The sequence below is a fragment of the Wolffia australiana genome, chromosome 18, assembly GCF_029677425.1.
Source record: "Wolffia australiana isolate 7733 chromosome 18, ASM2967742v1".
NCBI lineage: Eukaryota > Viridiplantae > Streptophyta > Magnoliopsida > Alismatales > Araceae > Wolffia > Wolffia australiana.
Genome location: NC_135852.1, coordinates 5,637,442 through 5,660,307, shown reverse-complemented (window position 1 = coordinate 5,660,307; position 22,866 = coordinate 5,637,442). Strand labels below are relative to the sequence as shown.

Genomic DNA, 22,866 nt, shown 5'->3' with positions numbered 1-22,866 from the left:
GTCGCTTGCACAGCTAGGAACTCCTTCGCAACCGCCGCTAACGATGGGTAAGAAATCTGGCCTGTAATGGGAGAAATGTTAGTCATGTACGAATTTAAGAGTATGAAAAATGAAATTCAAATATTACCTGTCGTCTTCCACCAATGCAACACGTGTGTGCGAAAAGCTGGGGGTGCTGTCGCATACACGTCAAGCTCCTCAATAGGATCAACTCGCTGCGGTAGTTCAGAGGAATCGAGAATCTCTTCCAGTTCCATTTGTATGAAGTCACCACTGGCTGCTATAGCGGATCGTTCGGTGGAACCGCACCCATCATTCATAGATACCGCACGGGACTGTAGGATATTGCGAACAGCAGATAGTACGTCACCCTTCACATGCGGATCTATCAAGCGAAGCTTCATGGATGGGTCCAGTAGAGAGGCAATAGTGAACGCCTCATTTCGCGTAAGTACGGAGACATATTTCTCCAACTTCGCCCGCTTAGCGGCACAAACCTTAGACAAGGCATTCGATTGCCTGGCAGAAATAACGTTTTCACTGTGAACGGTGGAAGACTCTGTAACTCCTGCTCTAATAAGGTCTAGGTGCCTCATCAGACCCTTAATAATTACTATGCCCTCATTGGATGTCGGTGCCTTGCTCCGAATTGCGACGGAGGTACCTCGCTGTAGTGGTTCCAGCAAATGGACAAATTTCTCGATGAGGTCCCACTCTGCGTCAAGTAACGGCCGTCTGCGAAGCACATTTGATAGCAGCATATCGATGACAAATCTCTTGCGAACGCATCCATGAAGCATCTTGAAAGTTGAGCTCCACCGTGTGGGGCAATCTATCGGTATCCTGCTCGTGTCTGTCACATTCATCTGACGGCAGTAGGAGAAATATTTCGCCTCTTTCTTGGACGATCCTCTTATAGCGACAACCACCTCTCTTAGGCGCTGGACAACGCCACCTAAGGAAATCGCTTCGCCTGCCGACTCCTCCGCAGGAGAGTCATTGACAATATCAGTTAGGTCGACATCGTCAACGAAGGCTGTCTCAGGCGCTTTGTCGATGACATCCCGCGCCTTAAGTCCAGCCTGCATCACTAAGTTGATCACGTGAGCAATACACAGCACATGTCTCTTCGCAGTGAAATGTGGGTTCACGGAACGCAACTCTCGCTCCAATTTTGTCATCATTGTTGTATTATTCGACGCATTATCCGTCGTCAACGCGCATACCTTAGCGCTCACGTTAAAATCTGAGAGAACCTCCAATACGATTTCGCTCAAGCACTCACCAGTGTGCGTGCCCTCCAACTGACGTATGGTGAGGACACACTCGCACATCTTCCACTCCTCGTCAATCCAATGCACCGTGACTCCTAAAAATGAGATGCGATTTGCCGAAGTCCAACAGTCTAGGGTGATCGCCACTTTTTTGACGCCCTCCAGTCGGGCGCGAATACCAATCTTCAGCTCACTATACAGCTTGAAGGCCTTTTCCTTCACTGCCCTTGTCGATGGGATGGAGATCTCCTCCTGTGCGATGTACCGCAACAATCGTATGAAGTACTTCTTGCAGACAATGTTCCACGATGCGGCTGCCTGGCATATGAAACGTACAAGCTCCTCTTTTGTCTTCTCCGCCGTGCGCCCAGTGAAGCATAGATTTCCGGTACTCTATCGATCAAAAACGTTTGACACAGATGGTTGGTTGGAAGAGGTCCCTTCTTGAGCATTGAGTGCGTTATACTCTTTACGGTGCACAGTCTGTAAATGACGCCATAGCACATTGCTGCAGCTGTATTTGTTTTGCTCTACTGTCACTCCACGACCCCTGGGCCGAGCAGCACATAAGTTGCATGTGAAGACCCTAGGCCCTACCGGGGTGAAGTGTACCCGGGCAGCGCATTCGTTCTTTCTCTTCTTCTTCTTTTGGGTTTGGCCAACAGTTCGCTCCGATGATGCGGAGCTCTGGGATGAAGCAGATGCGTATGTTTCGTGTGTTCTAGTCATCTTAGGTTGCAAGTTCAAACCTAATCAAGATTAATAAAGATTGTTTGGAACATCCAAGATAAATAGGCAAAAAAAAATAATAAAGATGACGAAGAAAAATGCACCACCAACTATGATAATAATCAGCAACTAATATCAGCAATTAACATTAACTGTAAAATCATTTATACAACATGAGGAATCATCTATATTCCATCTTTTTATACAACTAATATCATGGAATGTTCCACCTCCATCCATAATCTAAGCTTAGTCTAAGCATTGTTCACTTCGCAAGATGAGAAAAAAATATAAGATCTTGGCATTGCCCGCCTCCATCAATAACACAATCCTAACTTAATCACAGTCCACTCACCAAGATAATATAAAATTTTGATCATGGTGTTGTCCACCTCCACAAAAAATCTTAACTTTGAATCTAATCACAGTTCACTCCGCAAGATATTTAAATGAAGCTTCTCTCAATTCCCGTTTGTTTATATTTATTTATCAACAGAAAGCCATTTTCATTGCGTAATAAAACACATGCAACATTTAATAAAATCAAATATCAATGAATAAAAGTTTCTCCCATCTTTTCCTCCAATATAAAAAAACAAATCAAGCCAATATTTCGCCCATTTTTGAAAACATTTCATCAGAAATTTTTATTTCATATATATATGGGGGTTCACCAAGATATTTCACTAGTCATATCAGTTCTTATTCATCCAATTTTCACCGGCAATAGATTACATATATAGCTTCATTTGAAATTACCTGGTGGATTCTTCTTATTTCACTAATCAACCTCTCTTGCCCTGCAAGACCCCTCCAACTACAAGAGACCTGCGCATGACGATGAAAGATGATCAGATGATGATCATAGAGAACTGCGCATGATGATGAAAGACGAAGAAGAATATGAAGGAGGGAAGAAAAGGGCAGAGAAAGAAAATACAGGAAGAAGAAGAAGAGAAAAACAAGGAGGAGAAAAAGAAAAGAGAATAAAACATAGAATAGGAAATCAAAGAAGAATAAGAAGAGAAAAAAAACAGAGAAGAGGAAGAAGAGAAATTAACAAAGAGGAGAAAATTAACGAGGAGAAAATAAGAATAATTCGGTAGAATAGGAAAATAAAGAATTAGAATAAGAGAAAAAAAGAACAAGAAGATAAATTATTACGCATAAGACAAGAAACAGGACGAAAAAGAATATGAAGGAGGGAAGAAAAGGGTAGAGAAAAAAAATACAGGAAGAAGAAGAAGAGAAAAACAAGGAGGAGAAAAAGAAAAGAGAATAAAACATAGAAAATGAAATCGAAGAAGAATAAGAAGAGAAAAAAAACAGAGAAGAGGAAGAAGAGAAAATCAACAAAGAGGAGAAAAATAACGAGGAGGAAATAAGAATAATTCGGTAGAATAGGAAAATAAAGAATAAGAATAAGAGAAAAAAAGAACAAGAAGATAAATTATTAGGCATAATACAAGAAACAAGAAGAAGAAGAGAAAACCGAGGCAGAGAAAAATAATAATAATAACGTGGAATGGGTAAATTAACAAGAGGAAGAAGAGAAAGAAAGTAAAAGTAAAGAAGAAGAAAGAGGAAGAAAAAAACAAAGAAGAGCAAAACGAGGTGGAGAAAAAAGAAGAGGATTCAATGGCAGAATAGGAAAATAAAGAAGAAGAAGAAGAGGAGAAAAAAAGAAACAGAAGATAAATTAATAGGCATAAGAGAAGAAACAAGAATAAGAAGAATATGGCGAAGAAGAGAAGAAAAACAAAGAAGAAAGGATGAAGAATGATAGAACAATAAAGGAAAGAAAAATCTCCGGATAGAACAATAAAGGAAAAACGGAGTTTTTGGAGTGGGGATGTGGCGAGATTCAAACCAGGGCAAGCGTCGGCGGCGTCGGCGGTGTCGGTGTCGGCGTCGGCGTCGTGTGGCGACTGGCGAGAGCCGACTTGGCAAGGGAGAGCGGGAGAAGGAGAGAGCGGGAGAAGGAGAGGAGAGAGCGAAAGAGAGGGAGCTGTTCGAATGGGTTTTTTATTTTTTTAATTTACCTAAAAACGAATCGCACAATTTGCACAAAACGAACCGCACAGGGGTTTGTGCGAATTGCGGTTCGTTTCATTGTGCGTTCTCTTCGGAAAATCCGAACAGAAGGCACAATTCGCACGGATTCTCTCAAAGTGAACCGCGCGACCATGTCTAATTGGCCCCAACAGCCTAAGTCCTTGCAAGCGCTCAATAGAGTAATGGTGACGTTGACTTGGGAGAGGTCAACGCAAGAAAAGTCAACTCTATCGGTTATAAGAGCTCGCGGTCGTCTTCTTCCTCCGGCCGATCCGTTTCAACGTCTGGTTGGAAGGGTTAACCATGGCGGTGGCGCCATGAATGAGGTCTGCTGTCGAAGAAGAATTTGGAAGGGGAAACAGACTGAAGTCGCCAAGGTTGACTGTGGCTATGGTCCATGCTCCTAAATTCTACTGTCTTCCCACCTCGGGGCCCAATTTCTCTCCCTAGAAGCCTATAAATAGCTCTGGCTGCGGGTAAAGAGTCGAATCGAGAGGCGAAGAGCGGGATCTGTGAGTTTTGCTTCGTCCTCGGTGGCTCGGTAAGTCGTTTTTGTAGTCTTTTGTTTGCGTAAATTGATCGGAGATTTGTGGATTATCGAGGATTTGGATCGTTGTCTTTTTCGTCAGATTTTCGTCTTTTTTCCGTCGATTTTGGAAATTTCTTGTTGGATTGTAGATTCAATTTCGGCGCGACGGATTGGTTTTGTAGGATTGAAACCCTAGCTGGGGAGATCTTCTGAGGAGGAAGATTGTGTTTGTTAGAAGGTGCCCTAGCTGATCTTGAATGGCGTCCTCGGTGATGAATGCGACGACGATGGCTCTGTACTGGCTGTCGTCGTCCTTCGACGCGCCTCTCGCTCGAGCTGTCATCTTCGGCGTCCACGTAGACGGTGAGACTCGGCATCTGATCTCTGTTCTTCGTCGACTCTGCAATCTCCCCTCAGTCTGATCCGGCAGGCCTCGACTACTTGTTGCTGATGAAGGTCACCTCGTCGTGGAAGTTCTTCTCATCGTCGTCATCTTGTTTCTGCTCTCGAGGAAGAGTTACAAGCATCCCAAAAAGCCGCTTACCGAGAAGGTGACATCGGATACGTTAGATCAACACTTGGGAACTGAATTGCTCGAAAATTCCTGCGGCATTACCCTGAATTTTTCGTATTTTGGCAGGAAATTGATGAGCTTTGCGAAGAATGGGTGCCAGAACCTCTTCACCCTCCAATCACTGAAGAAATGCTGTATGAACCTCCTGTCCTCGAGAGGTGAAGAACAAGCCAGAATACTTCCTAGTTTTTTTTTTCCTCATATAGAAAAACATTGGAAATTTTCTCCTCAGTCTGATAGTAGTGATGAACAATGAAGAGGATTTTTTGTGTTTTCAGTGCGGCTGGCACTCACACTGTCATTGATGGGAAGGAAGTTGTCAACTTCGCCTGTGCAAACTATCTTGGATTGATCGGGCACGAGAAGATGATTGTGAGAGCAAATTAATATCTATTTTCAACTTTAAATTCTAATTTGCAAGTCAGTTACTGACACCAAATTTACCGCAGAAATCTTGCACTGCTTCGCTTGAAAAGTACGGTGTAGGATCTTGCGGGCCGCGCGGTTTCTACGGAACAATCGGTACTATCTCTTATTTATTCCAAGACAATACAAATATTCCATTATTTTATGATTTACATTGAACTAGTACTGTTATTTCTTAGTTTCTTTTATAAGCGGATTATTTTTCCGCAATTTGTTTTGTTATTTTGTAGATGTACACCTCGACTGCGAGGAAAGGATTTCAAAGTTCCTCGGGACTTCTGATTCCGTACTATATTCCTATGGAATTTCCACAATTTTCAGTGTCATTCCCGCATTTTGCAAAAAAGGAGATATCATCATCGCGTGAGTATTCATTCAGAATCATACTTTGCCTTACCATTATCATATGGATTAGTCATTCATTAACACTTCCGTCCCTTGCGTTTAAAACTTGAATTCCCTTTCTCTCTCTGTCTCTCTCCTTAGATTTATCGTTGTTGATTGATACGTCTATGGTTTAACAGAGATGAGGGTGTGCACTGGGGCGTTCAGAATGGGTTGTATCTGTCAAGAAGCACAGTGGTTTACTTCAAGCACAATGACATGGCGTCATTGGAGAGCACCCTGGAGAGAATCACCGAAGGAAATAAGCGCATCAAGCGGGTGCGCCGCTACATCGTCGTCGAGGCCATTTATCAGGTACTGTTGACGCGTCATCGTTGACTTTTTCATCTACCAAAGACGACGGGTCAGTCTCTATCTTCTGACTTTGGACTGGACACAGAATTCTGGCCAAGTGGCGCCGCTGGATACAATCATCAAGTTGAAGGAGAAGTATCTATTCCGTATCATCGTCGACGAGAGCAACTCGTTCGGTGTCCTCGGCAGCACAGGGAGAGGACTCTCTGAACACTTTGGCGTCCCAGTGAGTCTTCTCCTCCTTTGATTACTATTTAAAACTAAAATCTGAATAATTAATGATTAAATTGGGCCGTTTAGATCGAGAAGGTAGACATAATCACGTCCGGGCTGGGGGCGGCGCTGGCGACCGATGGAGGCTTCTGCACCGGGAGCACCAGAGTCGTTGATCACCAGGTCAGCCATCTGTTCAACAGTAGTAATTGGCACGCCTGGTCAACACTATTAACGAGTTCTGTTGACTTGTAGCGTCTCAGCAGCTCTGGTTATGTCTTCTCGGCTTCACTGCCGCCGTACCTGGCGAGTGCCGCCATCTCAGCAATTGACCACTTGGAAGAAAAGACATCCCTACTGGGTCAGCTTAGGGATAACATAAGTCTGCTGCGGAACGGTAACCCTCTTCATTTCTGCAATATCCAGGATAAAAAATCAGAAATTTATTTGTTTAAGCTTCTTTATTTTTGCTGATTGTTTATTCTTCTCAGCTCTGGGAGACGTGCCAGGGTTGGCCATCTCCAGCAGCCCATTGTCCCCCATTGTCTTCCTCACGTTGAAAAAGTCAACGGGGGCTGCTCGAGGTGACCTGCAACTTCTGGAGGACATAGCAAGCCGAGTAAGCGCACATATCGCCTTTTATTCTTTTTTTAAAAAAAAATTATTTTTAGGCCCTGTTGTCTGATTTATGTTCACTTCCTTTTACACAGGTGCTGAAGGAAGACGGGGTCTTTGTTGTGTCTTCGAAGAGGTCAACTCTGGATAAGTGCCACCTGCCGGTTGGTCTAAGGCTGTTCGTCTCCGCCGGCCACACGGTGGACGATATTGAGAAGGCGGCGGCGGCTTTGAAAAGGGTGGCGGCGGAAACGCTTGCCAAGATCAGCTGAGGATTATATGGAAGATTGGGTAAATTCAAAGGTTAGTAATAAACGGTCGCTGAGGTTTAGTCAGTGTACCGAGTCCCTGTGAATAAATTTTAAGCTTCCATTTCCTGTCTGTTTATTTCTCCCCTGCCTTAATTTTTTGGTATTCGAAATATTCAAAACTAGGAAAAAATGCTGGTGACCGTTGGGTCAGCTACTGCTGTCCTGACGACTTCTCAACAATCGTAGACCTACCTTATTGAATGAATGGATTGTCATTCAATTGCCACGTCTACCTACCTACTTATCTATCTGTCTGTCCACCCTATCCATTTATTTCTTTGCATAGTTCTAGAATCTTTAATATAATTGCTTATCAATCATCTCTATGCTTAGAATCAAACGCATTTATAGATTGTCGTCGTCCGAGTTTAAATATATCTTTCTAATGGTTGTTTCATTGATGGCACTTGAATTCATGTCTCGAAATAATGCTAATTTATTTCATGATTTCGCGTCATCACGTCCAAACTTTTTCTCTTTAAGGCTCTGGTCGGAAGCAAATAGAAGATGAAATCCGACAGATCCACGTGATAAATTTCATGATATTGTCTAAAAATCTAGGAATGTTTCATTTCGTATATTTTTAAGTTAACCATCTTGTTATTATGAAAATTTAATTTTAATGTTATTACATATCCGTTCTTTCTTTTTCACAAATAGAAATAGAGGTTTTCGTGGTTTGGATACTGATTCTCCTCTGGGGCCAAAATCTTTTCACGTGATAACATTTTTATTCTCGGAGCTTCTAACTATCCTGATATTTTAATTGACGAGTTACTAAATGTGAATAACCTACGTTTGGAATGTGTTTAGTTTATAAACTAAGAGATATAACTCATTATTCATGATATCCAGATCAAAATCTGGATATCATGAATAATGAGTTACCGTTTGGAATTAAATATCAAAACTCAAAGCTCCATTCTTCATTTTAATTCCCCTAATCCATATGTATACGCCTTGATTAAAAATATAATATCAAAACGATAAGATTATCAAAAAATCAATGTCAAAAGTCAATCCCACTTAAGATAGGGGCTAATCTAATCAATAAAATAAAAGTTGGACTCAGTTCAAAGTAAGGAAAACTAAAGCATGCAAGAGCAGAACGTAATTAAACAAAAGAATACAATAGCAGTCAAATCAAATAATATTTGTACTAATCTAAAGGTCCACCATAGAAAATGGTTTTAATCAGTAGATTTCTATTTTAAAAGTTTATGGTTTTCCTTTTGATGTCTTATTCATGAACCAGATGAGATTACATTTGGCAGCTAAAGTCATTCTAAAACATTGAAGTAACACAACCAATGTATATTAATTTAGGAATTCAGGAGTTCATCAAGCATGCATCAGTAAAATCTTAGATATGCATTTTATTGAATACATGCTCTATGGATTTCATTTGCCCGCATTCTTGTATTTCTATTCCAGAAGTTTCAAGAAAGAAATTCTTCGGGGATTTGGGCCTTATAGGATTGCATTTGGATAGCCCTATTAAGGTTTGCAAAAAAAGAGTAACCTGCTCATCAAAGCATCTCATGCATCCTGGCTTGAGACTCTCATTGAACTCTTAATATTTTTATTTTTCCTCAGAAGCCCAGCTAATGAAATTTGGAGGAAGTGGTTTTATTATTCTAGCCAATTTCCCAAAATGGAAAACTGATTCTGTTTATTCCAGCTCAGTTCAGACAGATTTTCACTTTAAAGATCCAAGTCAATTAAGACCTCGAGGACAACCAAGACAATACCTCACTGATCTGACAGGTCTACCAGCCTCGCAAGATTGCTAATATTATCAAAGTATATCCAAAGCAAGAAAGGTGACAAAAACAACAGTTCTAACTACATATTCTTGGGCTTACTCCCAGCCTGTTTGTCAATCCACGATGATTACTTTTAATTGACCTCCTGAAAATTCATGATATATTCCCTCCTTTTGCAGACTTCTTGAACATGGTCTATTGTTTGTCATCAACTATAGGGGAAACATATCAGCCTACTCCCACTATAATTCATATTTTACAAACATTAAAAAGATAAAACCAAATTAAGGAAAATAAATTTTCATACACCCATCAATGTGCATATTCTTATATCATAATGGTGGATCAATTTAACTTTTTTTTTGTTTTCAAGCACTTAGTTATTAACCATGTGTGGGCGTATCTCTTACTAGAGTGGGACTTTGGGAAGATGCTAGAGGTCGGATGCTAGAGAAAAGCCTAGAAATATTTGAAGGACTGTAGACTTGTAAGGGATGAACGTTCAGTAGGGAATCATGGCTTGGATAGACTCTATCCAAATTCACATTGGTAATGTAATATCAAATAAAAAACAAATCTGAAAACCAACAGCATAGATAAGACAAAAAATGACCTTTGCACATAACAAATCTGCTACGTCTTGGTTTCTTTAATGGTTATCTTCGAGCCATTCAAACATCCACACGATATTCTGAGTGTTGAATTTCCTCGTCTTTCCCTCAAACTATGCCCTCAGAAATCTGATTTCCTCTCCATCCAATCTCAGCAGAAGCAACATTTGGGAAGAGAAAGAGAAGAAAGGGAAGGGCACTAAAATATGATTCACATGGGTATCAAAGGATGGTGCCCCTCTCGATTTATGTTATTTAGGAATTTTTTGAAAAAAAACCATTTCCTAGATAAATTAAAATTAAAATCCTTAAAGTTTGAGTATATCCACCCAAATCTAAAAATCTTATACATGCGACCCTGTAGACTCATGTACCAGTCTATCCGATCTTTATTATGAACTATATCAACATATAGATTAATGGGTCAAGGATCGATTTAACACAATTGATAGATTGAGTCGCATGTCCATACTGTGCCAAGCTACACCTCGTTCTCAATAAGACACAAAGGAGTATATCTACTCTATCATGGAACATTTACCATCATTAGTTATCATGTATGCATAATCATTCATCCGAGCAAGACTACTGAATGCCTAAGGATATGGTTAATCATTAAACCCAGACGGTCATTCTAACTAGTACTAATGTGTGGGACATCATTGAGGAACACCACTATAATACTTTTAATACATTTCAAGGGGTTTAATTTCAGCTTCTTGAGTTAATATCTCATATACCTATGCTAAATGATCTGATCTTGATCACATAGTGATATTCAAGGACTTGTCACTTCATCTGAGCTAGGATAGCTAGGAATCTCAAAGTTAGAGATTTGTATGTCATAGTCAAAACACAACTGTCCATCCACAATGTTTCTTTGGTGTCCCAGGCCTACGTTCCACTAACTCAACCATGACATGAATCAATCTGATTGGAATTATGTATAATAACATTAAGAAATTCGTTCACATCAATGGATTAGGGTCTCCACACTAACGGCTATGGGATCAGCCTTATAATTACATGAGTGGGATCAGGTAATGAGATTTTTTTCTTGATAGTTTAATGTCCGTCCCGAGTATCACTTGAATTGAAATATTTATCAAAAATATTTTCAAATTAATAACCAACACAATTAAATTATGAATATTGAATATTCCCAAAAAAATAACAAGAACCACAAAATTTCTAAAATCATCCACTCAGTTTAACACAATTTTAACATTTTTAATGATTAATCTTGTATAAGGATTTGGTATATTTTTAATGATGAATCTATGTCGGAGTTGTCTTTTTCACATGTTAAATTTTCTAAGAATGCCCTTGTCTAGACAAGCTTATGTTATCTAGGTGTATAAAACATCTATATACAATCTCCTAAATCTGACCTATCACATTCTCTGTTTTGATATAGGATGTCACAACCAAATCAATAAATGTGAAATAAGAGTAAAGTATAATAAAGGATATCATAATCAATCATTTTCTTGTTTTTACTTTAAATTTTATATGATATTTATATATGATATTTCTTATTTTTTAATCAAAACTGTAATGTATATAAGGAATAAACATGAAGACAGAACAGATATGCTTTAACCTCATAACTTTCAACTGAGTGAGTTGGTATGCACTTCGAATAAAATAGGATACATTATAGTAATTTGTCTTCTCAAGTGTAGAATGGTAGTATGATTCAATTTCTTGGGTCCATCATGACTACTAGTCATGTAAGATATTTCACTGAACCAATTATTTTATAGTCATTCTATCCCTTAGAGAAAACATTGGTATTTATAGCTCAAATTTCTATTAGTGGCTCATGAAATTTAAGGATGTAATGGGCCTCCACCAAGTTGACTCCTATTCTATGTGGCTCAATTGTGTAGCGATTGTCCTATCAAAGTGGGTGTAATTATTCATTTGAATGTATGTGCTAATTTATTAGAGGCAATCTCATACAATTTCACATAACCTAAAACCCTGTTAAAAATATGAATCATAATATTAAAATAATGATCAAAATGCATGAATCTAATATGTTTCACATTTGATGCAGAATTTATTTCCATGTGAACTTGTCATACTTAATCTTCCTAAATGAAATATAATGAATAAATAAATAAGTAAATGATATAATCAAATAACAAGAGTAGATAATAACATTAAAGACACTTTTTATTAAATTTCCCCGAGAGTTCAATTCACTTTTACTAAACTAAGTGCAAATTTAATTATTTCTAGTGTTTTATTTAAGCTGCGAGTGGTGTTTCCAACTAAGTTCTAAGTTTGTTATTTCAGTCGGACTTTTCAGAATCACTTCAACCTTTTTGAGATATAATAATTATTAATATATATAGATTTATTTCCTTCTAGGGACTGTTGATCCTACTTAAATGAATCCCTTGTATCTAAGTATCAAAATAACATTAGTATATCTTTCACATATCGATCCTATTTAGAATAACTTTTGATGGATTTATACGTTGCATGTGCGAATCTTATAAGTAAGCCCTTGAATACATGATAATACTTTGTAGATTATGATTAGATCATAATAGGGAGATGACTAGTCTTGAAGTATATCTTCAAAATATTCTTATTCGAAGGATACTTGTGAAGGACATCAAAGTATCCAGATAGAATAACATGATCTAGTCTCCCTCATATTTTGGGGACGCCGGTCACATTGCGAATAGTATAGAGACAAGGACAGATAGTTGATGTTGATTAGTGGAAAGAGTTCATCAAATTGATCCATAGGTGTCTTGAAATGGTATTATAACAAACTGTCTACTAGGTTGATTCATGTCATGGTTGTGGAAGTAGCCCTTAGACCTGAGAGACCAAAGACTTCTTGTGGATGGACGGTTGCAAAAGGAGATGACCTTAGAGATGCTAATGGTGGAATCCTAAAAAGTTTTAATTCAGGTGCACTAAAAATTTTGGAAAGATAATTGAGCACTAAAGATGGGATCATCCACCATTGTTACAAAAGGAGATGGCTCAAGGAATTTGATGCAATGAAACCCTTGGATAAGGTAGTGGAATATTAGATGAGTCTCTGATGATTTAGAAATGTGTCAAGACTAACACGGATGATTGATTAGGCTTTAGTAGTTGACTATACCCTTAGTAATCCTAGGAGTGTCAACTGGAGGAGGATTATACCTACATGAAAATCGATGATAGATAGGTTACACGAGCCTGTTAGTATGTTTTCTTTTATATCTCAAGATCACAATGTGTAGCTTGGGACCCTACCGGCTAGAGACTCAACCTATCAATTGGGTTAGCTCAATGAATCATTAATTATTCTTTATGGAGATATCGATAATTCATTTGGAAGGCTCATGAAAGTTATTGGGTCATTGGAGTTTTTAACTAGATGATACATGCAGATGGTCTTTTATATGTCAGAAGTTATAACAAAATATTGGGGCATTTATGAAAAATACCCAATTAATATATATAATGGAAGACTGTGAATTAAATTCAGCCATGCCAGAATTGTTCAAGGCTTTTCCCCTTATTCTCCTGCTCTCCCTGGTTCCTCTCTATTCCTAATTTGATTGGGAGGGTGTAACAATTATGTTGGAATGTCAATGGCGTTTTTCAAGGCAATGGAAGGGATTTGATATGCCAGGGATTATGCGGATATGTCTAGAACTTACAAAATTAATATGTAAGACTATAATTTCTTAAAGATCTGCAATTTTTTTTAAACTTGGTGGATTTTCCATGTAACTTCAATAGAATTTGTGTACTTTCATGTATCTTTAATATAACTTGTTCTGTTTACCTAAGAGTATCATCCCATATATAATTTGTAAAATCAAATAATAAATTAGTTTTCATCCATTCATCCAAATGACATTCCATCTCAATAAATTCTAGCAGGAAAAGGAACCAATATCTTGGCCATTCCCTCTTCATGATGCCTCTTATTATCATATATCATAGTTGAGTCTAATACACATGTTTTAAGAGTTCAATTTATGTAAGGCAGTGCTACAAAAATCAAGGTTATAGCAATAAGGAAAGTAATTTCAAACAATTTGGGATGTGTAGTATAATCAAATAGAATCATACAAACTAGTTTCAAGACTATACTTTAGGACGTGTGAGTGCTTAATGTAAATGGTTCATTTTTTCATCCAATTTTTCTTCAAAATCCTGTAACCCTCATAGTTCATTTTTAGTATCTGGTTTCATCTATCCATCAGTATGATTGATATCATCTGAATCATCGTTTCCATATTCCTCTTATTAATTCTATTGAGTTGTATAAATCAAAAAGAGATCATGGAGTAACTCTAAGATTTTCAAGGCTCTGAAATCCTGGAAACTCAGTCTTACTTGCTGTAGCATAAGAAGACAGAAAACTATCAAATTAATAGGCATTTTTCACACAAAATTGGATTCCTAATTTTAGGTTTGGAAAATAAAAAATGTGGGTTCGCTACTATCTTCTTTTTTAACCACACAAACTTTAAATTTCAATCACTTTAGTAGATATCTTGTTTCGAATACCAAAATAGATGATAAGTTATTAAAACATATTGATTACGACCTTAGTGACAATAAATTCTACATCTTTGTTTCTCTAAATAACATTTAATTTTAAAATTTTTGTTGTCAATGTATGAATTCTTCTACACACGTGTTCTCTTAGTAAAATACCTCAATACCTTTTGAAGTTGACAAGAAAGGTTGTACACTAGTAATCCCAAATTACTGGATTTCTTGTCAACTTCAAAAGGTATTGAGGTATTTTATTAAGATATTTATCATAGAGGTATGAAATTATATTTAATTTTAAGTTCAAAGGGGTTTTCAAAACTCCAAATCATGTATCCAAATACAGTGATCCATGTAGTTGAGGAAATCGTCAAAGAAATTTAAAACTAGTTCATTGATCAGGATAAACTTTGATGAATATATTTACAGACTTTAGAAAATATCAAGGACATAAAATTATAGTGGTATGATTGTGAAAACATTTCTTCTAGATAAATACTCAATCTAAACAATCAGAAAGTTTCATTTTTAGTATAGCAAAAAAAAACATATATTTGTTAACATGAATTTAACAATACTCCAACTTTTATGTATTCCACATTCACCTTTTATAAGTGTATATTTTCATTAGATAAATGTAATTGGAAAGTTTAAAATAATGCAATAGTCATTCAGAATTTTAATAATGCATTTTATATAGATTTTTTAAGAGATTGATAAGTTACATATTTGATATGTTGAAATTTAGATTTTAAATTAATTTTTTTATTATCCATCTACATAAATACAAATGATTACAGACAATAGATTTGGTTCTGTTGATTGAATTTTGGAATCAAATCTACTTCAAAAGGCAAGTTATATTTTAGAAAAATATTTGGTTTCAAAAGCTAATCCTAGTCAGCAAATATTTTTCATCTTCTACATGGAAGAGAAGAAAAGTTGTGGACCTAAAGTATGGTGAATCATGTTTGGTGATTTGACTCCATTACTAGAAAGTTTGAGTTTTTGAGATTTCAAAAATGAACTACAGGTAGTAGAGGCACTTGTGACGGATCTCCAGTTCTCCTCTAAGCTTCTCAGTATAATGGTGAACAGAATATGAGTTTGTGGTAAAAAATTTTGGATCAAAGAAATGTTGGAATCTTGATTCTTCTTAGGATGATTCTGAAAAGAATGAACAAGTCGTTGACCATATTTATATGGCTCAATGTTAGAGATATCTATCTCACATCTGGTTACTTATTATTTATATCAAAATCTCACTTGTTTTTAAAGGGGCTGGTTATTTTATCCCTTTTCTCCATCAAATCCATGTGTTGCATCCATTTTAAAACTAAATAGAAAATTAATATTGTGCCAAAATATTTTAGAAAGTATTATGTCGCAAGAGGATGTCAAATTGACATCACCAATAAAAGAAATTATTGGATGGAAGGCTACCTATGATTAAAGTTGCGAAATCAATAGGAACCACTCACCTCCTTAGGCTCTCCACTAATTGTTGCCTTAATAGATAGACTCTATCGGCTTTTGATAACTGAGCTTTTTCTAAGAGTCTATTTACTTAGAAAAGCCTTCAGCCATAAAAAAATCTATACTTTCCTCTTAAATTGGTGTGATTAATTAACAATCCTCTGGGTTCTACCCATTTGGAGCAAAGGGAGTAATGACTTAAAAATATAAGATAAGAGTTAAATTCTGTGGAATAACTATTTAGAATTAATAACATTTTCCTTTATAATTTATATCATTATAAGCTTTCCCAGGTCTGGATTGATAAGATTTTCTCGAGGAGATTTTCATGATCTTTGAAGTGTGTCTTTCCAAAGGAGACTGTATAGTACTGATAAAATATATATACATAAGGTAAGACTTATTGAATATAAAATTCCCTGATTTAATTCACTTATATTCAATAAAAATGCCACATAAATATTTATCCATTCCGACGGATTTCATTCTCAAAATCCAAATTTAATCCCCTTGAGCTCTTCAATTTGTTTATTTTTTATGAAATAAATATAGAACTGATGTTTAAAACTGTAATATCTGTTGTGTTAGGTGGAAAAAAGATTCAAAACTACAATTTTCAGGTCATTGGCCTGATGAGTCAACTGATTGTTCTAGCCCTTTCGTTCCCATTCTTTTTATGAAAGCAAACTTTGTAGCACCAAACAGCTTTGGTTTCTTAACAGTGATAGAATGATTCCTTAAGTTTTGGATAGGCAATCTGCGGTGAAATAGAAGATCTACATTACCTCTTGCAATCTCTTTTTTCCTGCCTTCAATTGAACCATAACCAAACAGCCCTCCCAGGGTAACGATAAGCCAGAATTTGATTTCAATGAGATGTTCTAAGGTTCTGATTTATGCAACAATATTTTAAAGCTTTCTTACTTAATATAGGCTAACTAAATTGTTAAAGTCTTCAAATCCATGGGGAACAACTACTGATAGAGTAAACTGTAATCCAAATATTTTCTAAAATAGTTTTTTTGGGTGATTTTCTAGGTTGTGGATTTTTTGTAGTTTTTTAAAGGAAAATGAATGAAATGAATAAAACTAGTCAAAGCTATTTTTAAAATATGAAATAAATGTTTTTTTGGATAAGTTCAAAAAATGTATTATGATTTATTTGGGATTATTCTGGAAAATAGATAAAATTCAAGGCAAAGTTTTGGCCACCTTTCCAGCGGTGAAATCAGTGAGCGGCTGCGCTAGGCATGACAGACTTTACAGGCGATGGCATGACGCTAGGTTGCAGAATTGGGAAAGAACATGTATAGGACAAAAAATGATGTAAATTTTGCTACATGAGGAATGTTTTAGTGCCGTTTGATGCATTGGAAAGCTTGTTTGATGCATTGGAAAGCTTGAAGTCTAAGCTATGCACTTGGAAAAGTTGTGAAAAGCCAAGTACAAAATTCAGGAGATCAGACAAACCATGTTGTCACTTCTCCAAGGGACAAGTGCTGCTTTTTCTTCACGAATCTTGATTAAACTTGAACTCCTGCCCACATTCATGTAAAAAAAGAGTGGATGAAAAAACTATGATGCACTAGGCCTCCAAAAACAAGTTGGGAACATAAATCCAAGATGAGATACAAATAGAGGGGCGAAGAGACTAAATAGAAGTGCCCTAACTCTCCCAGCCATTTGGTTTGAGTGCAAGGGTTTTTTGGGCCAGGATTTTTAAATTATGCCTAGAAATAACTTCTTCCTCATATTTAAAAATTGACCTCTCAAATTCAAATTTTGAATTAATTTTTGCATTCTTGCCTTTAATTGACGCGGTTCTTAAAGAGGTTTGAATGAGCTTCAAGAGTGAGCTTGTTTTGTATGGGGCTTCATCTTATTATCTAGGAGATGGTTCAGGTTTCTCCTTTTCTTCCATTTGTATCCCAAATTCACCATTTTATTCACCTAAGTCATGTATTTTAAATAAAACTTCAATAATATGGTGTAAATTTACTTGACTCCTTTGCTTCCAGTGGAGTTAATCTCAAAACACAATAACATACACAAATTGATCTTCAGAATAAATCATAAATGTCTAATTTTATACTTAATTGGCAAATAATTCAATTTCAAATGTAAGAATAAGTGTTAAAAGTGTAGTATAAAATCATTTTTTGAGATAATTCATTTTATCAGGTGACGCAAAGTGTTAGGTAAATTTCACCCAAACAGAAAATTTATATTTTTTGTCATATCATTCCTACAAACATTATAATTCCTTTATAAATTTTCCACTTGGAGAAGGCATTTCATCTTGGATCTTTGAAATCTTGAATATAGGAAATAAATATCTCTTTATGTTATCATTTGTTTCAATACCTTTCTCCTAAATAATGAACCTAAGTAATATCTCTAATAATATATAATATCACACAAATAAAAAACTCAAATTTTATTTTATTTAAATAAATGTATTTGAAATTAATATGGTTGGCATCAAGATTCTCCCCTTAAGTTATACCTCTCTGATTCAGTATATATATTTCTAATGCAGTTTCATCATAATATTAATCTTTACTTCCATGAAGATAAATTTTTGTAGTCCCTATTAAAAAAATAGATTAAATAATTAAAACACAAGTATTTTGCCCGAAGTCAAAGAACTGCAATCACATCTTATAACCCAATATTTGTGAGGTCCAATAGATGGATTTTATTTGTCACAAGACGTAATCAAATATATTTCTGGAGATTATGTGCAGTAAATGTAGTATGTAAACATGAAATAATGTAATAAATAAATCCAGTAATGTTCTCTTTGAAATCACAATCGAAAATGAATGTTGCAGGAAGGGAATGGTGCATGAATCTTACTTAAAATGCAGGAGTAATGAAGAACTTTGATAGAATTGGATGGACAATAACTGACTTTGCATTTTATAAATGAAAGTTGGGATATGAATTATATTCTTTTTCTACATCATTCATTCTTTATAAAATGTAATAAACAGAAAGATGTACTGAATACTGATCAACTCAATTCAGGTAAAGCAAAGTTTATTCTCCCTAGGACTTTCTGAAAAAATGATTTATTTACACTTTAGTATCTACCATTTCACTAGATCTAGTATCCCTTGGATTTCAAGTAATGGAATATTATGGAGCACCCTCCACTATTTTGGATAAGTCAAAGATTCATTTCATAGTTTTTAGAGCTGGTGCTGTTGTTGTCTCCGCATAGGGCAACCCCCAGTCTTGTCCCAGATTGGGGGTTATGATCTTAGAACGAATGGATTTGACCTAACAAGACTTGGTAGCACTCCAAGGAATAGGCATAGTTCTAGTGATTGATTCTGAAACTAGAGAAGCTGCTCTGCAACTGATGTCAACCTTGTATTGGCATTCCTTAGAATCTCAGTGATAGAGTGGTAGGTTTTGCTTGATGATGGCTGATCACTACCTAGTACAGATGTTGGATAGGTTTCTTTAATTTTCTTATGCCAACACAATTTTGAGATATTTTCATGAAGACTTACTAGAAGAATGAAAATAAAAAGTATTCAAACTTTCCCAAATAAACCACAATGGTCAGCACATTGTGATTCCTACCCGATCAACAACCAAGCTCATGATGTAGCATGATAATAGGCTCATGTCCTATGTTCATATAATATATGAACATACTAATTTTAATAAATTATATTGAGCATTGAATAGCATAATAATTACACATAACATACTAATATTTTTAGTAACTTCATATAATTTATAGAGTTCTCTAACTTTGAATTAAAAAATAAAATTATTTAAATATTTTTTGGTGTCTAAAATACATTTTAGGTATTTATGCAGCAATACCAGTTGTTAAAATCTAATTTTATTGCAGTGTAGAAAATCATTAGCTGATGTAAATAATTGGTGCCTTCCAATCATTAGTTGTGGCTAATTTTTGTGACACATTTTTAAAGTTTTATAATTTTTTTACATTGAATAAAAGACATTCAACAGGAAAAAAGATGTGGATAATATTGTAATAAATGTTGATATGCACTTTTGACACATGGTGAGAGGATAAAAGTCAACCCTTCTTCAATAAATGAACCGACCTTCTAATGTTACCATGCAAGTGGCAACATGTGATTTGACAAAGGGAAAACAATGCCTTTTGTTGTCTCAAAAATATTTTTTTTTCTTTTTGGGAATTTTCCGCTACTCATGGTAGAATGGTGAAGATAATTTATGAAGAATTAATTCATTATTTTGGGCTGGAAATTTCTATAAAATTTATTTAACTCATAATTTGAAATTTACATAATTTTATTTAAATCAGGATAAATTTAATCAATGATGTTCTCTCCTTCCTAGAATTATTTTGAATCTTTCTCACTAGTTTTATTTTATTTAATTATACGTAGATAAAATCCTAAAGATCCTATAAAAAATTAAGCTAACTAAAAATATTTTTTTAAAAATTTTATTCTATTGTCTTACTCGCTTTATGCAATTAAAAAATACTATTTTTAAAATAGGAATATTAAACACATATTTAACCCACTTTCTGGTTTATCATCACCATATGAGGCTTGATGCCCTGCTTTGGTCCAGCCGGGACACATATATGGGTGAGGGTCCTACCCTTTTTGTTGGGCACGATCATAATTGGGGGAATAACTCCTTGGCTTTTAACAGGTTCTCCCTCTTGGGCTCTCTCTTTATCTCCTATTTTAATTTTCTCACTTTTTCTTGCACTGCTCATTTTATATATTATCTCTTGCACATCTGTCCCTATTCTTCATCTTATATTCTTTCCTTCAGTTGGCCTTTCTCATGATCATATCTTATTCCTACCCTTTTATCTTTGTTGTATGCTATCTCCTTATAGGTTCACTTGTAGAGTGTGTTGGTTTATGGTGCCTTGATTCAATTCTAGATAAAGATTAAGCTTTAAGGGGATTTTTAGCGCAATGCTTTAATGTGTGTTTTGATGAATGTTCAAAGTGACGCGTGCTTCAATAAGGGTTGTGATCAAAGCACAATAGGCCCTCAGTCAACTAGTTGATTGATTGTAGGTGAAGGTAAAGGAGCCTTAGTTATATTAAAAGGTTACTTAGTTTGACCATACGCTGAACAAGTCAAATCATGTATATAGGACTTGTATTTTATATGATACGAAGACAAACGTATTTTCTAACACTGTTCAGATAGTTGTTTAAATTTGTCTTTATTTGATTTGTTAAATAACTTGTTCAAAATCCTAGTTACTACCTTCGAGTATTTAAGGCTGAATTTACTGATGATTTAATGAAAATGAATTGCATGAAGATATTATTATCCAATGGTGATATCTTTATTTGAATGATGTGGTAAACATAACTAAAATTTTAAGATTTTTATAAACTCAAATCCTTGGCATAACTAGTTTTTGCTTTTAACTCTTGAAAGGTGTTTTGAAGTAATGGCAAAATTGCAAATATAAAAGATCAAAATTAAAATGGTTAGTATTTTATATTGCTTAATCATAATCAATGCATATGACTATTGGGATTTTAACAAATTACCATTATGCCCTTTCTTATTTCTAAGTCCATTTGTACAGTTTTGAGTCCCAATTTCAAACTCCCTTCTCCTTGCCCTTTGAAAATCGCATGCCAAAGCTAGATAGACCTCTCAATTCCTGGAGAAATTTTCGAGCAGTTTTTAGAATTATTTTAAGAGATCATTTTTTGAAAACATCAATACAAGTTCATAGAACTTGGAATCATGATTTTTGGTACAAGGCATTTCAAGATTCAAAGAAAAGAAGGCTGGGATCCAAACTTCGCACATCCTCGACCTTGTGATAAATTTACAATCTTTAGCATAATTGTTCTACTGATTTTGAGCTTTTGTTCAATGAATTTTTGCTAACATCCATACAAAACCAAATTACTTGGAATCACATTATTTGGTTGAGTTTGGATAGAGTTACATGGGTTTAAAATTCGACATGGAGGAATCGAGCGGTAAACAAAGGACGTAGAAATATTGATCTCTAGAGATTTATCTGATTTGGTTTTTAATACTTTGCGTGAGATAACAGCTGTGCAAAATTGTGTTAAAAAAGCTTTTCAGGTAGAATCATCACATTTGGTGCAGGATTGAAAAAGCTTTTTGAGTTTTAAGCACCAAAGGTCGGACGCAAATAAAAAATTTCATCTAAAGAAAAAAGTGGAAGAGAAGAGGACTGAAGAAAGAACGGCCACAAACAAGGAGGTATTACTGAAGGAAATTCATAGTTATGTTTATGAATCTTTATCTCCAAATTAATAAAATGTTGACATAAAACTATTTTTGTTGGAATACATAAAATTGATCCTTGTCTTGAATATTATTTTTAAGTAGCTATCATACTAACTGCTGTTGAGGAGAAGACATTATTCAGAAATATATTGTTATTCCCTGATCTTTGTGATCACTCAGGTTAAGGTTTGGGGACCATAAGAAGAAGGGTTTGGGGTCCAAGTTGAAGTAGATAAAGCAACATCATTTTGTGGAAGCCTTTGAGGGTTGAGAACGACAAAGCTTCATCGAATTTTTATTTTTCTTGGTATCCATGTTCAGCCCTATTTCCAAGTGATTTTCTTTGGGGGCATTCACACAAACTCGGTTAGGGCACATCATTACCTCTAGATGGATACCCCCGAACAACATTAAGGATTAGCCTAAGCTGTCTAAAAAAATAATTGTGTCTCCCATTTCCTCTACCTCATTTCTTAAGTAGGAAAATCCTAGGCTCATTAAAAATAAAAATAAAAATATAATATATTTAGAGAACCTAGTTCACCCCCCTTTTGGTTATTCCGTGGCCACCAAAACTAACAGTAGAAAACCCGTTTCTATTCAAGAAGAGTTGATATTGATTACCTTGAGGGGAAGTTATTCCACCCTTGACTTTCTCCCTTTGATTTTCTGAAGCCGTTACTTGTTTGACCTCTAGAAGTATTCACTCGATCAATTTGCACTTGGATCTCCACTTCTTCTTCTCCAACTCTTCTTCAAGTTCTTGATGATCTTCTCACCATGAAAACTCTTCTCATGGA

At 35.7% G+C, this 22,866-nt stretch overlaps 1 protein-coding gene across 2 annotated transcripts; it reads left to right on the top strand.

Annotated features, from left to right (window-relative positions):
* The first annotated feature begins 4,333 nt into the window (after positions 1-4,333).
* LCB1 (long-chain base1) lies at positions 4,334-7,505 on the top strand. Of its 2 annotated transcripts, XM_078589895.1 has the most exons (13): positions 4,334-4,599; positions 4,770-4,950; positions 5,044-5,138; positions 5,228-5,319; positions 5,440-5,533; positions 5,611-5,683; positions 5,818-5,950; positions 6,112-6,286; positions 6,372-6,512; positions 6,587-6,682; positions 6,755-6,896; positions 6,991-7,118; positions 7,210-7,505. In XM_078589895.1, exons 2-13 carry the CDS (start codon positions 4,845-4,847, stop codon positions 7,384-7,386), a joined length of 1,452 nt encoding a protein of 483 aa, XP_078446021.1. In that variant the 5' UTR covers positions 4,334-4,599; positions 4,770-4,844; the 3' UTR covers positions 7,387-7,505. The 2 variants fall into 2 exon arrangements, with proteins under 2 accessions (XP_078446021.1, XP_078446022.1); XM_078589896.1 differs by lacking the exon at positions 4,334-4,599 and having other exon boundaries at positions 4,822-4,950; positions 5,018-5,138.
* The last annotated feature ends 15,361 nt before the right edge of the window (positions 7,506-22,866 follow it).